The sequence below is a fragment of the Antrostomus carolinensis genome, unplaced genomic scaffold (assembly GCF_000700745.2).
Source record: "Antrostomus carolinensis isolate BGI_N321 unplaced genomic scaffold, ASM70074v2 scaffold17437, whole genome shotgun sequence".
In the NCBI taxonomy this organism is placed as follows: domain Eukaryota; kingdom Metazoa; phylum Chordata; class Aves; order Caprimulgiformes; family Caprimulgidae; genus Antrostomus; species Antrostomus carolinensis.
In genome coordinates this window covers 13,192-31,533 of record NW_010326799.1, presented here as the reverse complement: position 1 = coordinate 31,533, position 18,342 = coordinate 13,192, and the positions used below count along the sequence as shown (strand labels likewise).

The 18,342-nt window shown below is 39.0% G+C and overlaps 1 protein-coding gene across 1 annotated transcript; it reads left to right on the top strand.

Annotated features, from left to right (window-relative positions):
* Positions 1 to 1,618: 1,618 nt before the first annotated feature.
* LOC104520232 (teneurin-2) lies at positions 1,619 to 17,795 on the top strand. Its single transcript, XM_010171715.2, has 6 exons — positions 1,619 to 1,788; positions 3,366 to 3,601; positions 8,240 to 8,536; positions 9,433 to 11,047; positions 14,687 to 14,817; positions 15,912 to 17,795. The coding sequence occupies exons 1-6, from the start codon at positions 1,683 to 1,685 to the stop codon at positions 16,671 to 16,673; spliced, it is 3,147 nt and encodes a 1,048-aa protein (XP_010170017.2). The 5' UTR covers positions 1,619 to 1,682; the 3' UTR covers positions 16,674 to 17,795.
* The last annotated feature ends 547 nt before the right edge of the window (positions 17,796 to 18,342 follow it).

Genomic DNA, 18,342 nt, shown 5'->3' with positions numbered 1-18,342 from the left:
ATATATATAAAAATAAATATATATATATGGGTAGAAACTTGTGACTTCTACTAAGGAAAATCATGCTGCTTAATCTTTATTTGATCCTGAACTGCTTAAATTAACACAATATATTATTGGTCCCTTTTAGGTCACATGATGCTTTGTTTTATTGATTTACTTCTTTGCCTAACACTTCCATTGGTTCTGGTAAGGCTTGTTGTTCCACAGGTGATTTTTTTCCTTCCTCCCTAATATTGAGTTGAATGGGTACAACCATTTGCAGTGCATTTGAAAGGCATATTTTATATTTCTATTAACTGAGGAACCAATTTGTGTATTATTTCTGGAGATATGCTGTACAGTTCAGGTGGCCTACTTTGAGGTTTCTGAATGATTTAATTGTAAAAAGTCATGTTGAAAGCGCTGATTTTGTTTCATCTTTACAGCTAACCACGACGTACAAAGAACTCAGCTAGCTCCCTGATACTAAATGTGCTTCTCTTCTCTTCTGTTACTCTCAGGCAGTGCAATGGATTTACCAGTTCTCTTCCAGGCTTCCCACTCCCCGGATTTCTGCGTTCGAAGGATGACCAGTTGGTTTCAATCTCTACCTAAACTTTTCCCTTTATCTACACAGGACATTTTTTCTTGCCTTTCTGCTGTTTAGAAGTATGTGCACTTTGGTAGCGGCTGGGTGAGAGACTCTTGCACAAGCAGAGAACTGCAGCAAGCAGAGTGTCAGACTGGAATACTGATTTTGTTTCAGGTCCCCATTTCTTGCCCTTGTGATCCAAGGAATTGCTGCTTTAGCATATGTATGCACACAAATATAGCATACAAAGGAAAGGGAGAGATAGTATGATTTGATTTCAGGCAGCATTCCTCCTTTCCCTCCTCCTCAGGCTTTATACCTCTTAAAGAAATTTAACTCTTTAAACTCATGGAGAGCCCCTTTTTCATTTATTTTTTTATCTCTATGCCGCTGGAACACTTAATTCATCTTCTAAGGTATATTCTGATTGCTGACTGCTGCCCTTTGTGCAACTCCAACCTATCCTATGCTTTAACTTCTCATCATTCATCTTTATGAGCCAAAATACTGACCCCAAAATGCAGTTCAATACCACAGATAAGATCTAAATGACATTATTAGGTTCTCAAACAGATGTCTTTTTTAATCTCCTATGGCAAGTTTATTCCTTGATACGTCACTTAGGACCATATTTAGTAGTTTCTACTAAGTATTCAATTGCAGATGTGCAGTGTATGCAATTGTATATTGTAGTATCCATCCTAAGTCCACTGCCTTAGAGTGAAATACAACTATTAAAATACAGATGAATTTAGTAATTATAATCATTTGAGCCGAGTATCACTCTGTATATCCTTAATAATTTAAAAGATGCTGACCTGGATTTACACTCATGTAGCTGAGATCAGTATCTCTAAAAATTATTATTTCATCATTATAGACTCTTTCAAGAACAGAGAAATAGGTATGGCCAGGATGTTCTTGAAAATCTGTTTCATTCTGGGTTTTTTGCATAAATGTGGTGCATTATTAATACATTGGGTATTGAAATGAACATATATCCTCATGCTTTTTTGCTCTTACTAACTTTTCTATTAGCTATGATCATGAAGGGCGTCTGACCAATGTAACACGTCCCACTGGAGTGGTAACTAGCCTTCATCGAGAAATGGAAAAGTCTATTACCATCGACATTGAGAATTCTAATCGGGATGACGATGTCACGGTCATCACAAATCTCTCCTCTGTGGAGGCTTCCTATACAGTTGTTCAAGGTACCAAAGCACACTTCTCAGCACATCTCCTAACCACACACACACAACTTGAGAAAGCAATTCGCAAAAAATTTGTGTCATTAGTACACTCATGAGCAGGGGCAAAATGTATAAGGTTTGCAAGAAAAACTCCCTTAAAGCTCCTTCCTAAAATGACAGGTCTTCAGGACGGGTAAGAGACATTTCAGAGTCATGCTTTGTGTCAAATGGTCATTATCTGCTGGTGTAAACTAGTCCTGCCATTACCTCTTGGGTCAGGTTCGCTTTCCCCACCTGTATATTTCTCTCTACTTCACTGCAGAATTGGTTGTGACTCAGTGCCGCAGAGATGCAGTCTGACTGCTGAATGTTGGCTACCTGGGTAGAGATCCTTGTGGAGAGAGAGGCTCAGGTAGCCTCCTACTATTAGAAATGAAACCTTCCAAAGTTATACACTAACATTAAATGAAATGTAGAACAATCAGGGCAGTGGATGACCTTGTGCCACAATTTGGACTTCCGAGAACAGTGTTACAGCCCAAGTATGTCAGGAGAGATCAGCTACAATGAAATGGTTAAATGCTTGCATAGAGCTTTCCAGCACCGCCCAGGCATCGTATCTGGTGAAGTGAAAACAGTCAGTTATCAGAGATAGAATGAAAGGAATTGGGTGAGTGATGGGGGTTTTTAATTAAGATATAATGTCACTGGAATAAGAATATCATCATAGAACAATAGTCTCCTCCTGACATAAATGCCAACATTTATAGACTATTATACCATGACACATTTGCTTACAAAGACTGTATTCCTCTTACACTAGCTGATTAATTATGTAGATGCTGTCCTTCTGTCAGACAAATATTGATGCTTTGGTGACAGTTGCACACTGTAGCGCTCCATCCTGGCTGAGAATGGACTTGGCTGTGTCAAACAGCTGGAGAACTGCACAGCCATAAAAGTACGGGATTATTTTTATAACTCTTCTCTGACAGCCAAAAGGCTAGGGTGCACATCAGGCTAGTGCACTTCTGGAGGGGCGGCAGGAGGGCAGACAAGTAAAGGACTGGGGCTGCCATCTTGCCTTGCTGGAGCCTCACACCTTGAGGATTTAAAGCCAAACTCTAATTCTGTACAATGCCTCTGCCTGGAGACAGTTTTTAAACAGAGGGAAGAAAAAGAAGAGATGCTTACTTCTTCCCACTCATGAAGAGTCCAGGAGGCTTTTGGTTTTTTTGTCCAGGAGTTTAATGGCTTGTTGTTTATCCAGCAGTTCAGTTTTCAGGAGTTTTTATTCGTATTAGAAATAAATTATGTGATTGAACACATATCACTGTGCATTTTGATTCACAATTAAGACCAAAGGGAAAATGTAATGAAATAAACACAGTATCTCTCTGCAGGCTCACTGTTACACTACTGTTCTTTACATGAATTGGTAACATCTGTAATTTCCACCATAGTACCACGTAAATGGTAATTGCAGGCTGACTTCATTTAACATCAACAGGAATGCAATTAAAAACCAATCAAATTAAGCTATATGTTTTCTTTATGACTGGAGTAGCTAAATTATTTTCTTTTCATTATTGCTGTAGATCAAGTGAGGAACAGCTACCAGCTCTGTAATAATGGTACTTTGAGAGTGATGTATGCCAATGGCATGAGCATTAGCTTTCACAGCGAACCTCATGTCCTGGCTGGGACTGTGACTCCCACCATAGGACGATGTAATATTTCTCTACCAATGGAAAATGGTTTAAACTCAATTGAATGGCGTCTGAGGAAGGAACAGATTAAAGGCAAAGTGACTGTGTTTGGAAGAAAGCTCAGGGTAAGTAGAATCTGTCACTAATAATGATCTTTTCTTCTCTGGGCAGAAAATTGATTTTCTATTTTGAAAGACATATCTTTTCTATTTTTACTTGTTAAAAATATACAGCTCTGGGACTGTCTTTGATATGACAATATTTTCTTTATTTGAGAGGTCAGTTAACTACATGGGATCATCTGCCACAATCAGCTATAGAAGCTTCATTACTAAAATTATTCCAAAAGAGGTTGGTAAAAATGCCCAGAATACTGCTGCAAGTCACTCTGCTTCTGAAGGTGGGGGAAAAATAAAAATCTGACCACTCACAATTTGTAAAAATGCTATGGCACACTTACCACAGTTAGTCCTGGGGAGAAAACACAATTACCGCTTGAGCGGTTATGTTCTGCTTCTGTAAAATTCCCCTACAGATTCATTGAGACAGGCATATTGTGTTTATTCCCTTTCCCAAATGGCACGATTGGAAAATAATTGCCATAATTACAGAGTCATGAGCATAGGATAAGAAGGATGCTCAGGTCATGTAGTCCATCGCCTGCCAAATTAAAGATCTGCTGCAGCTGGATTAATTCCATTCTGTGCTTACCTTGCCTGTTTTTTACCCCCTAAGTATCTAAACTTTTACTGGATGCCTCAGTACATACAGTTTCGGAAGGGCTTTGAGATACCAGGCAGAAAACAAAGGTAGCACTGATCAAGTCCTGGTTCTTTTAATAATTCTTTCAACATCATTATGCATGAGAGACAGTTGTATGTGTTCAAGATGATACATTAAATGCAATATATGTAAAGAACTATGTAGTAAAAAATAAGACTGGGATGATAAATTTTGGTATTTTCCTATTGCACAACATCTAATTTACAGTGTTGAATTAACAAGTCTTTCCTTATTCTCACAAGTGCTCAGAGTGCACCCACTGGGGCGAGGGGAAAGGTCAGACAAAAAATTGAATGAGATTAGCAGCTAAACCTTAATGACTAAATTTCATGGCTGTGTAATTGATTTTTGATGTGTTGACCTGCAGAAGTTGATTATAAGTAGAAAATAGATCAGCTCTGCATTTTGACTAGGTGTTCAAGATAAAAATAAATAGGACCCTGAAATGAAATTGCTGTAATCCTAACTCTCAATACTAAAAATTTAATAGAGGTACTTGTGGTAATTAGCTGAAGTTAAACACATCTTAGAGCTGAAACCTTGCCTGAGATGGGTTTTCTTGCATCATGTTTATGCAAATCAAAACACTGCTTTATCTAGCAACACCTCAACATTTAATTGTCTGGTGTTAGTTCCTGTAACAATAATCACATATCCATTTAGCTCTTTTAAATGAAAATCACTATGAGATTATAACAGGTTGAGTGGACTGAAAATGAAATTTGAAAATGAGGGAGAAAGCTTAGAATTTATTTGCATCTCATTTATTCTAATTAATCTTTATAAATTGTTTAGTGAATGAAATAGAGTGAGTGTGTTTGTAACACTGGGGGGAGCAGGTGGCAGGCAGGGTGGGCTACGGCTGTGGCCCTAGTGGGACAGACCGGGGGGCACTGCTGCAGGTCTAACACCGCGCTGGGAAGAGCAGCAAGAGAGCATGTGGAGCCATCTCCTGAGTCCCCAGTGCAGAATCAAGTGTTACTGAAAGGGATTGTTATTACATGGTGTTCACCTCTTTGAGTGTTTACTGGAGCCCATACCCCTTTGCGGCAATACTTAAAGGGAGCCTATAAAAAAGATGGGGACAGACTTTTTAGCAGCGCCTGTAGGAACAGACAAGGGGAAATGGTTTTAAACTAAAGGAGGGTAGATTCAGACTAGATATAAGGAAGAAATTTTTTACTGTGAGGGTGGTGAAACACTGGCCCAGGTTGCCCAGAGAGGTGGTAGAAGCCTCATCCCTGGAAACATTCAAGGTCAGGCTGGATGTGGCTCTGAGCAACCTGATCTAGTGGAAGGTGTCCCTGCTAAATGCAGGGGGGGTTGGACTAGGTGACCTTTAAGTGACCCTTCCAACCCAGCTCACTCTATAATTCAATGATTGTTCAGGTAGTGCTGCTACTCGTGCCCCCCAGCTCTGCTCACCCATTCTGTGGGCACGTCACAGCCTGGCCAGACTTCATGAAGCCGAGAAAGGCAGACCTGCACCTCACCTTTGTATTATCCCACTGACTGTCTGCTGCTAAGTTCTGTGCCACACATTCAGTGTCTTGTGGTGGTTTCAGGAAAAGTCTCTGTAAGTTTCCCTTCTGAAGAGTTTTTGTTGCCAGGTAGCATCACATCAGTGATTTTTGTTGCAAGACCTTTAACCAAGCACAAAGGGCTCATCCCTGCAGCCACTTGGTCAGCAGCAGCCAAGGGAAACCAGATGTGCATGTAGGTAGTGGAACAAAAGAGAAAGAGCTTGTTCAGTAATCTTCAGTCATCATGCTTGTAATAGAGTTATTAGTATTTCCAGGAAGAGTGGGAGTTAGTCATTTTGCTTGGGTTTCTATATAATTAATAAGACACTACAATTATACTCTGTAGTTTTACTTGATTTTACAAATGAAAATGAAGTTACTGAATTATCCAAGCAGGTGCTTCTTTATTCTCCAAGTAATGTTTGTGTTTGTGCATAGCTCTTCTGTATAATCATTTTTAAAACCCTAATACTTTAGTTTTATGTGGAAAAAAAACCCTAATAAACTTTATAATGTTTTTGAGAAAAGGGAAGATACCTGAACTAATAGCTTCCTATGTGCAGATTACAGTTGCAGTTACTGTAATGGAAGGAAGAAACCCTAGAAATCCCAACTGCTTTATGAAGCTTCAGAAATTAAAACAAAAAAACAAAACAAAACAAAAACAAAAAAAAAAACAGAAAAAAACCCACAAAAAGTTAAAATTCTCATTTTAATCTTTGTGACTTTTTTTCTCTATTTACAAAATCTGCCTGGTCTTAAAAAAAAAGGGGAACTTTCAGTCATACACTAACCTTTTAATGCTATAGCTAAATGTTTTTGAGCAGTGAAAGCTCTCTTCTGCTTCCCCAAGAGCCCTGTGAAGGAAAGGGTTTGATTTGTCTCTGTCACCAGGACTGATCCTTACTCAACTAGACTAACCCATTGAGAAAGTTGATGTTTGGCCTCCCTGGCTTTGTTTCCATTACAATGGCAGAGCAGAATATGATGATTTGTTTTGCCAAGATGTTTAAAAAAAAAAAAAACAAAACAAAAACCAAACCAAACTTATCTTTTCTTTGACTCACAGGAGAAGTTGTTGCTTGGAAAACCTACAGAAAAGAGCTTTTTCTAATGTTTGCCCACTGAGGAAATGCAAATCATTAAAAAGCTAAATTTTTTTTTAATGGAAAAAAATTAGGATAATGAGAGATAATTTGAGATAATTATTTCTTTACAAACACAAAATTGTATTAATTTTAAATTTGCATTCTGTATAACTGAATTCCTACAGAGTTGGTTGGGATGGGAATTGGGTTTACTTCTGCCAGTGAAAATATCTCAGAATAACTTTTATGTCCTCAAGAAAGGCTCAGGGTTAATTTACATATTGTTTGATGTGCAGTTTAATTTTGGATAAGAGAAAACGTTGCTTAATCAAAGCTACTGTAAAAAATAAGCTGAAGAACAAATTCCCAGAAACTGATGAATACTTTTTAAGTAGTCATTGCTCTCAAATTATACCTAATTTAAAGACTTCTACTTTATTAATGATGCATCTACAATTAGATTACTTGAGAAGCTTTATCAGATTACAGCATTAGCCCGAATTCTTTGGCTTAGCCTCCAGTGAATATATTTATGTATCTCTCATTATAGCACTAGAAGCCTCTCCATTTGGCATGCTTATGCTCCTTTGTTTCTGTTTTGCTCTTTTATTAAAAAAAAAAAAAAAAAAAAATCTGTGACCAAAACGCTTCCTGCTGTACTTTATTAGTAAAGTGTAACGGAAAAAAGTGGGGGGAAAAAAAAGAAAAAAATTTGACCTAATTATTTAACGCTTTTATTTCTCAAAACTAGAAATCTATCTTTCCCAGCCTGTATGATGAGGATTTGTAATCAGAATAAATGAAAATGATCCCAAGTGATCAGGTTGCTGAGGGATCTATTGAATATTTGGAAAGTAAATGAAGAAAACATTACATGAATGAATTCATAAGCAGCGTGTTGCAGCTAGAGAACCTAAGTGTCTAAACCTCAATGAAAACACAATTATAATTTCTTCTGTTCTTCTTGGAGTCATGGTAGGGAAAAGGGCTAAGAACTACTGATGGCAGAAGTAGAAAAATCAGTTCCATTCAAAATAATTCACTTCTCCGCTAAGTGCTAACACTCTGCACTTTAAGACCTAGGCATGCAGTACGTTTGTCCTTTCTGACAACAACGGAAGCCTTCCTCTGCAAGATTACAGCCCCCATATTGCAGGGAGCTGGGAAATATCCCAGTAAAACACTCAAAGTTACATATTTGAATATACCAAGAAGCAGAAAGCAAATGCCAGTTAATAGCAAGACCTCCTACACTTTTCAAAAATGCAGGGAAATGGAGTTGTCTGTTGTGCATACTATTTTCATGCTGAAAATCCATAGAGGCGTAGTGCCCACTGCTCACTGAATGCAGCCTCCTTTCATTCAATAGGTGCACGGAAGGAATTTACTGTCCATTGATTACGACCGGAACATACGCACAGAAAAAATCTATGATGATCACCGGAAATTTACACTGAGGATAATTTACGATCAGCTGGGGCGGCCTTTCCTTTGGTTACCTAGCAGTGGCCTGGCTGCTGTCAATGTCTCCTATTTCTTCAACGGGCGCCTGGCTGGCCTTCAGCGCGGTGCCATGAGTGAAAGAACAGATATCGATAAGCAAGGCAGGATCATATCACGCATGTTTGCAGATGGGAAAGTCTGGAGCTACACCTATCTGGAAAAAGTAGGTGATGTTGTTTTGCCTTCTGACATTAGCTACAAAGCGATAAAGTACTATTCAGCTTCATTTTAAGCTCTGTATATAACATACGCGCACACAAATTATCTAAAATTTGATGTATTCCAGCTGTTAAGAATGCCTTTGTACCTGGTCTCAAAATTCATTATTTTCAATTAGTCAACCGAATTTGACTAATTTTTAATGGGAAATACTTTGCTCATGGTTTGTCTTTTGATATTTTCCTGAAAGCGGTCAGGCTGCCATATAATGGCATAAACTAACACAATTAATTGTGCTTAATTAAAACCAAAAATGCACTACTAAACCTGACAAAAGGTTCAGGTCAAAACAGGTAATTAATCTCTAATCATTATTTATTAAAAGAAAATAAGGTAATGCATTTTTACTTAGCCTAATTAGGACACTTCAATCATAAAAGTGTCTTAAATACTTCAAAATTGCATATTATTTTTCCTTTCCCTTCTTTGAATCTGTTATTTTAAGCAAACAAGAGCTGATGTCCTCTGCTTAGTTTCTCATATTTCACAGAAATAGTTGTGAATTAAAACTGCTAGATAAATCAAGTTCTTTACTGAATTCCTCTGCATCCCTTGGTGGGGAGGGGGGGGAAAAGGCCTACTACAGGGAGGGTAGCTAATAGGTTGCTAACCTACACTTTCTCTGGAATGTCAGCGTATTGATTTCCAAGTAGCAGATCCTCTCATCTGGCAATCTGACAATATTCTTGAGCAGCTTTATGCCCCTAACGAACGTATCTAATTCTCTATTTATTCATTTAAGATTAGTGCCTCTCCAATAAATTTAACTTTTCTCTAATGCCCTCTCAGAGGTCACATGCTGAAAGCTAGTAACTTGTGTATTGTTTTTTTTCCCTATAGTCAATGGTACTGCTGCTTCAAAGTCAACGACAATACATCTTCGAGTATGATTCTTCAGACCGACTTCATGCTGTTACCATGCCTAGCGTTGCTCGGCACAGCATGTCAACTCACACCTCTATTGGCTACATTAGAAATATTTATAATCCTCCTGAAAGCAACGCATCAGTGATTTTTGATTACAGTGATGATGGGAGGATTTTGAAAACATCATTTTTAGGTACTGGCCGACAGGTTTTCTACAAGTATGGAAAGCTATCCAAATTATCTGAAATTGTTTATGACAGCACTGCAGTTACTTTTGGATATGATGAAACTACAGGTGTCCTAAAAATGGTGAATTTGCAAAGTGGAGGATTTTCTTGTACAATCCGTTATCGTAAAATTGGTCCTCTCGTTGATAAACAAATCTACAGATTCTCTGAAGAAGGTATGGTCAATGCAAGGTTTGATTATACATACCACGATAATAGCTTTCGAATCGCAAGCATTAAACCCATAATAAGTGAGACACCTCTTCCAGTTGATCTTTACCGTTACGATGAGATTTCTGGCAAAGTAGAGCATTTTGGCAAATTTGGAGTTATTTATTATGACATAAATCAAATTATTACTACAGCAGTTATGACACTGAGTAAGCACTTTGATACCCACGGACGCATTAAAGAAGTTCAATATGAAATGTTCAGGTCCCTGATGTACTGGATGACTGTACAATATGACAGCATGGGAAGGGTAACCAAAAGAGAACTGAAACTCGGTCCATATGCCAATACAACCAAGTATACCTATGATTACGATGGAGATGGGCAACTGCAAAGCGTAGCAGTAAATGACAGGCCAACCTGGCGTTACAGTTACGATCTGAATGGAAACCTTCATCTCTTGAATCCTGGAAACAGTGTCCGATTGATGCCTCTGCGCTATGACCTGAGAGACAGGATTACGCGCTTGGGTGACATACCGTACAAAATTGATGATGACGGATTCCTGTGCCAGCGAGGCTCAGATGTGTTTGAGTACAACTCCAAAGGACTCTTGACGCGAGCTTACAACAAAGCAAATGGGTGGAGTGTTCAGTACCGTTATGATGGACTCGGCCGAAGGGCTTCCTGTAAGACTAACCTGGGGCATCATCTACAGTACTTCTACGCCGATCTTCACAATCCAACAAGGGTAACTCATGTCTACAATCATTCCAATTCAGAAATTACCTCTTTGTACTACGATCTGCAAGGCCACCTCTTTGCAATGGAGAGTAGCAGTGGGGAAGAATATTATGTGGCTTCTGATAACACAGGCACTCCACTAGCCGTGTTCAGCATCAATGGCCTCATGATCAAACAGCTTCAGTACACAGCATATGGGGAGATTTATTATGACTCTAACCCTGATTTCCAGCTGGTTATTGGGTTCCATGGAGGGCTGTATGATCCTTTAACCAAACTCGTCCATTTCACCCAAAGGGACTACGATGTCCTGGCTGGACGCTGGACATCTCCTGATTACACCATGTGGAAAAACATTGGTAAAGAACCTGCTCCTTTCAATCTGTACATGTTCAAGAGTAACAACCCTCTCAGCAATGAACTGGATCTAAAGAATTATGTAACAGGTGAGACTTCACTACATTTCTTATAACATTACAGTTTGAAAGTTGATTTGGGAAAGAAATCAGACTCCTTACTAGCTATTTGCCAAATCTTCCCATCAAAGTTGGGCCATTTTCCTTTTTGCGCTATGAAAAGCGCTGGCTAGTCCTGTGTCATAGTTTCACTGGGCTAGCCCTTGGCTAGCAGCCAACACAGCCGTTCACCCACTTTCCCTCCACCCCCAGGGGATAGGGAAGAGGACTGGGGGCAAGGATAAGGAGGCTTTTAGCTTGAGATAAAAACAGTTTAATAATATAAATAAAAGAAAATTTAACCCCCCCCCAAATATTAAAATAGTAGTGATAATGATAACAGTAATAAGATATGCAAATAAGTGACAACCCAGTGCAACTGCTCACCACCCGGTGTGATAAACCCGGCCCATTCCCAGATAATGATCCCAGAGGAGCAACAATCCCGAACCAAAACCGCAATCCCAGAAGAGCGAGAGCCTGAGAGAAAACCCAAGCGTATCCCCGCCTTTTCCTGTCAGCCCCGGATAATACACTAAACACAACGGGATATGATATGGAATATCTCATTGGCACATCCAAATGCCAGTTTGGGGCTTTGCTATTCACTGCGCTTCTCCCTCCCAGTCCTAATGCAGCTGTGAACCAGCCAAACACGGTGGCCTTGACCTCCAGCAGCAACTAATAACATTAGTACTTTTATCAATGCTCTTCTCATAATAAGTCTGAACTGAAACCAAAAACATGGCTCTTATAACTACTGAGAAGAAAATTAACTCTATCCTAGCAAAACCAGAACATCCTGGTTCTTTGGTACTGATCCTTCCCGAAGGAAGGGTGCTAAATAAGTCCACAGTGAATTCTAGATGGGGGGAAAAATTGCCTAAATATTAAATTTTAGTGCAGCCAAATAGTACTCTTTATACAGTACTAGTTCATAGTTCTCTTGAACTAGTAGTGTATAAAGATGTGTTCATTCTAATTTTATATAAAGAAAAGTGAAGTCACCTACAAGAATCACTTGCAGGTTAGTTGCAGAATCGGGAACCAGAACTGCCCAGCAACTCTTCCCTTCAGGGCTACTTTCAAAATTACCTGCTGACTCAGCCCAGGGGCACATTATGGATTAGCACCAAGAACGGATTTAATTAAACTTCTTTTTCCCATTTAACTTTTAATATGCAAACAGTCTTTAGTATTTAAAATAAAAATCTTGATTTTTAAAAAAATTATTTCCTCCTGAAAGACTTAAGAAATTTTATGGAATGTGTAGAGCTGAGAAAGAGCAACAATAAAGTTGTTTTGATCATGTATGTTAGAGCTGGGTAAAACTTATAACCTCTTCTCGATTAGTAATACTTTTTAACTCGGTACTTAAACTAGCTGCTGGAAATTTCTAAAAAGGTAATTAATGGCTTCAGGAAAAGCTTTTTTCAGAATTAAATATGCAGTATACAATAATTAGAACAGTGATATCCTTTTTTAAAAGAAGCTATCTTAATTTTATCAGTAATTTTAATTTCAAGAAAAGTGTGCATTACCTTCAAAGAAAATCACAGCAAATTTCATTCATACACTGGGACCTAATAGCATGTGCTACACACCATGGGTTCTACTGTAGCTACTTTGCAATGTGAAGATAGTGCGATTTGTATCTGATAGAGTGAAAATATTGGTGACTAAAATTACCTTGAGATCAAGTTCTGTTGTCCTAAACTCAACAAGATTCCTATTTTCATCCACCACTGTTTGATTTAGATTTTCAATGTCATCTTAAGATATTTTGCTATGTTCTGTAATTACATTAATTTAATTTATCCATCCACTGGATGCAATCTAGGAAGATATATTGCATTTTAGTATAACACACACCAGGTAGTCTGTAAAAATATTTCATCAGTGATGAAAATATTTCTTGCTGTACGGACTAAGCAGAATTAGAGCAGCTGAAGTGAATTGTTTGGGAGATACCATTATACCATAAAATAAATTGAAGCCTTAAAAAGGAGCAGTAACCCTGCACTGTCCAAAGCTAGAGGTAAAATTTGGTAGGCACTGCATGATAGGAGATACATACAAGTATCTTTGTAGAAGTAGAGTATTTTACTACTTATTTTAGTGTCAGAATGATTAAGAAAAGAAGACTTTTGCTGTCCTATGTCCACAACCCAGAAGTATTACACTTTTTATGATATAATGTTACCTGTGCAAAAAATTTTGTGAAAACAGGCTTTGCAACAGCAAGCAGGTGCAGTGATGTGGCTGAGCACGTCCCGAGGTCTGTACATACACGCAGGTGCTCTGCAGGCACTCTGTGTGCAGCGAGCAGAGCCCGCTGGGCACCTACCTGCTGCAGACACCATGCTTGGAGTGGTCTAAATTCAGCCAGCAACCCTTGTATCGAGAGTGCCTTACCGTAGTCATGTCTCTTGTCAAACATGGAGATCAGCTCACACGAAGAAGTGGCAATAGCACCATCAGGAGCCATCATAGGCCAGCGAGGAGAGAAGGCCACTGGAAAAGACAGGAGAGATTTTTAAACAAAAATGTTCATGAACGTAGGTCCAAATCAAACAAGAAGTGGCCATGCTGCTTCTTATCGCCATGACAGCCAGAAAAGAGAAGAAAGAAATATAAATGTAAAATGAGGTAATGGGCTTTTTATGTTTTTTTGTTAAAAATATCATAGAATCGTAGAATGGTCTGGGTTGGAAGGCGCCTTAAAGCTCATCCAGTTCCAACCCCCCTGCCATGAGCAGGGACACCTTCCAGTAGATCAGGTTGCTCAAAGCCTCATCCAACCTGGCCTTGTTCAAGGGAGGGGGCATCCACAGCTTCTCTGGGGAACCTGTTCCAGTGTCTCACCACCTTCACAATAAAGAATTTAATTTTGATAACTAAAATACATCATTAGTTATTAATATCTGCTGAGTGAGAATGACTGTTATTAATTTAGTTACTTAGCATTTTCAATTAGATATGTAGACAAGAGTTTTACTGGTCAAACCCAGAGCTGGAACTTCCCAAAGTTCAACCCAGAGCTGAGCTGTAACCATCCCATGCAGCTCCTGCTTCTCTGTACTGGGCCTGGAGGGATGAGGAGGGTATTCATGGTACTGAAATTTAGACATCTGAATTACAAGTCTAGCTTCTAGCATTTAATGGAGCCTCCTGAGACCTGATGACAGCTAATAGAAGTAGAACCTAGAAGAGAAGCCATGTATTTTCTCAAAGGACTTTGCAGGTGGTTTTAGGAGTACTAACCTAATAAAACATCATTTTACAATAGAGTGGAGAGGTTATAGTAGGCACATCAGAAGGTGTCAGAGATAGAACAAGTACTGCATACAGTAAAATGTTTGGATAATCCATGTGCTGTAATGGAAAAAGAATGAAAGAGGTGATATATCCCTGATGAAATATTTTGGGTGAATTTAAAGCAATATTTCCTGCGCCTGTTCATGGTGGATTACTACGGGTCTGTAAAGTGCCACTCTATAACATAAGTTATGAGTTCCACTGCTACTCGAAATTAAGGAGATCAAGAATGGATTTCCTAATTTTTTTTTTATTTCTTGTGTTTATTACACACATTTATTTCTCACTTGCCTACTTACTTTTGGTTTTTAGATGTCAAAAGCTGGTTGGTGATGTTTGGATTTCAGCTTAGCAACATTATTCCTGGTTTCCCTAGAGCAAAAATGTACTTCGTGTCACCACCATACGAGTTGTCTGAGAGTCAAGCATGTGAAAATGGACAGGTAGGCAGAAATACAAAGTTATTTTTCTTGCTAAATTTAGAATAGGACTCTATGAATAGAACTGTTGGCTCTTCTGGAGTTACAGCGGAAGGCCAAGTATTTATTTCAGTGTAAAATGAAGTGAGTATAGCTAGATTTTATACTAATGAATATATGCCTTTCTTGCCAGCCTTCGTTGTTTTCATAATTAGTGTCATTAGTTTGTCTTTTATTGAGTTCTTCCTCGATTAACAAGTTGTGACTCGATTAACTTGATTAGCAATGACAAAGGGAGGCTTTGTTAGGGTAATTTATCATCTGTTGTACCTTTGGTAAAACCAGCCTAATAACAGGTGTGTTGCAATAAACTTAGGTTGGTACTCGCTGTACTGCAAAGAAATGGTTCTGCCTCTCACCGGGTAATAGGATTTCTTACCATGTTTTGTCTGACACTTTTCATAGAGGCTTTGGTTTGCTAGTCCAGTTACTACAGTTAACTTCAGTTAACTTCACATCTGTGGTAATACAACTGAAATGGTCATACAAGCCTAAGCGTACTGCTTTCACAGGCTTTTAAGACATTTGAGAATCTAAATCCCCTCTTTAGGAATTGCTTTGGTATTTTGGAGCCCAAATCTCATCTATTTTCAAAAAGATTTACATTCATAACCATTTTGGTCATATATACTGGCTGAAATCTCTAGTGAAAAGTGGCCAGAAGTTAAGTGCCATCTTTTAATAACTTGATTCTGTTTGGTTTAAGCTCTGATTAAAATTGTGCTAGATTTGGGTCTTGCTTATTCTTGTAACAGACATTGTATCATTTGCCAAAACTGAGATTTGTGGTACATATATGAGACAAAGGGTGATTAATGAGAAGTATTTTATTTGGTATTACCAATAGCAAAATAATTTGCCAGATAAGTATTTATGTGATTCCAAACAGGATACACATAGGGGTGGGTAACTGAGGATGGTCTTCCCATGTCGTAGAATTTTTCACTGCATGGCTTTCCTTTAAAAAAGCAAAGCAAAGATTAGTATTGGTTTCTGAAATGTGTATTTTCAGATCAATATCTTCTTTGGTGTTTTTTGTTGTGTTTTGTTTTCCCCAGCTAATTACAGGAGTTCAGCAGACAACAGAAAGACACAACCAAGCTTTCATGGCTCTTGAGGGACAGGTGATATCTAAAAGATTACATGCCAGTATTAGAGAAAAAGCAGGTCACTGGTTCGCAACAACCACTCCTATCATTGGGAAAGGAATCATGTTTGCTGTGAAGGAAGGCCGTGTAACCACTGGCATTTCCAGCATAGCCACAGATGATGGAAGAAAGATTGCCTCTGTCCTTAACAGCGCTCACTACCTGGAAAAAATGCACTACAGCATTGAGGGGAAAGATACCCATTACTTTGTCAAGATAGGCTCAGCTGACAGCGACCTCGTCACCCTCGCAATGACCAGCGGGCGGAAGGTCCTGGAGAGCGGAGTCAATGTCACCGTCTCCCAGCCCACTCTCCTCATCAATGGGAGGACTCGAAGGTTTACGAATATTGAGTTTCAGTGTTCCACCCTGCTGATCAACATCCGCTATGGACTGACCCCCGACACGCTGGACGAGGAAAAGGCGAGAGTGTTAGACCAGGCTCGGCAGCGAGCCCTGGGATCAGCCTGGGCCAAAGAGCAGCAGAAGGCACGGGATGGCCGAGAGGGCAGCCGCGTATGGACAGACGGAGAGAAGCAGCAGCTTCTGAACACGGGAAGGGTTCAAGGTTATGAGGGATATTATGTCCTGCCTGTGGAGCAGTACCCAGAGCTAGCAGACAGTAGCAGCAACATCCAGTTTTTAAGACAGAATGAAATGGGAAAGAGGTAACAAATTAACCTGCTGTCATCCTTTGCTGGATGAATCAGTAGTCGTAACTGTTATCTCCTCTCCTAAGGAGATGAAGACCTAAATGGGGGCACTAGGCTGAGCTACTTTGGGATAGTAAGTGGCAAAAAAGCTCATATTTTTTGAGTTAAATGCTACTATTCAAGTGATTAAAAACCACATCCTGAAGTGGACTAAAGCCAGACTGAAAACTAACCATACAAATTAAAAAGTACCCCTGAAATATTACCCACTTGTTCTGGGTCTAAAGAAAAACAAAAAGAAGGCCTCGTATTGTATTACCTCACTCCATTCACACGTGAGCAAACTAAGAAATCCAAGTGGGCCACTTTCACTAACCAGCTGATGAAACACAGATGATTCAGACTGCTTGTTTGATAGATATCCAAGAGGTTTTCATTTAAAGCAAAATACAGGTGCATTTAAAACATGACTTTGGGGTGATTTGTGTGTAGCAACTGGAGGACAATGAGAATGCAAGTGAGAGCGCACTGAAAATAGTAAAGAAAAATATATTTAAAAGTAACAAAACCACACTTGCACTCAGACCCTCCACTTGCCTGGCCTGAAGCTTAACTTATTCAAAGAGGGCAGAGTGTAAAGTTACATTCAAAACGGTGGCTATAAATCACTACAAATAAATTTCATACTCTGTTTGTCTTTGAAGATTTCCATTGTGGACAGTATAACACAGTTACAGGGTGTAGTCTGTTTAGATTCAGTAGTTTGTTGGTATCAGTTCCAGTAGAGCTGTGGGCATTGTGTTACACTATTGCAAATGGGCACCACGTCAGATCACCCTGTACAGACATCAGCCAGAAGGCACAATCACTGTTTCAGATTTAAAAATTATTAGTGTGTTTGTTTGGTCGAGAAACTGAGACAATCACATTACAGTCACCACAAAAAAAAAAAAGAAAAAAAAAGTCTAATAAGAACTTTGGTACAAGAACTTTTTTGTAATATACATGTATGAATTGTTCATTGAGTTTTTATATTAATTTTAATTTGCTGCTAAGCAAAGACTAGAGACAGGCAAAGATAATTTATGGCAAAGTGTTTAAATTGTTTATACATAAATAAAGTCTCTAAAACTCCTGTGAATTACTTGCCTTCCATTGTGAAGTCTTTTAAAAATGAAAAAATACTAGTGTCTCACTATCACCCAATGCACACAGCATCTTTTATGTTGAAATGACTTAACTGCTGTTGAACGGTGGAGTCTAGAGAGGGCTGGTCCTTTGATCTCTGGGTAAGCACAGTCCTACATACACATCACCCAAAACTCTGTTTAGGACACAGCAGAAAATTGGTAAATGCTTTAGAAATTCCCTCTCTGCACCTCACAACGAGTAACCCTCAAACTGCCACGTCCTGGAATTAGTTTATTTGCACTAAAGTAACATCCGAACAGTTTGAAAATGCAGTAACACAATATTAAATGGAGCACGGAAGGCCGTGCTGTGAGCCAGGACATCTCCCTGAAATCTGTCTTCTTTGGGAGATTGCTCACTTCTACAACATTGAAAAATTGCAGGTAAGATCAAAGACCCTCTCCTAAGCAAACAGTCACTCCTGATGATGTTAAAAGGGAACCATCCATCAAACAGAGCCCTGCTGCTTTTATCTCATTTAAGTATGTAGCTAGGGA

Bases quoted from the DNA above. Each gene is read 5' to 3' on its own strand.
- LOC104520232 (XM_010171715.2), top strand. From the start codon at position 1,683: ATGGAAAAGTCTATTACCATCGACATTGAGAATTCTAATCGGGATGAC. The intron at 8,537-9,432 runs GTAGGTGATGTT...TTTTCCCTATAG, and splicing joins GCTACACCTATCTGGAAAAA to TCAATGGTACTGCTGCTTCA. The intron at 11,048-14,686 runs GTGAGACTTCAC...TTTGGTTTTTAG, and splicing joins TCTAAAGAATTATGTAACAG to ATGTCAAAAGCTGGTTGGTG.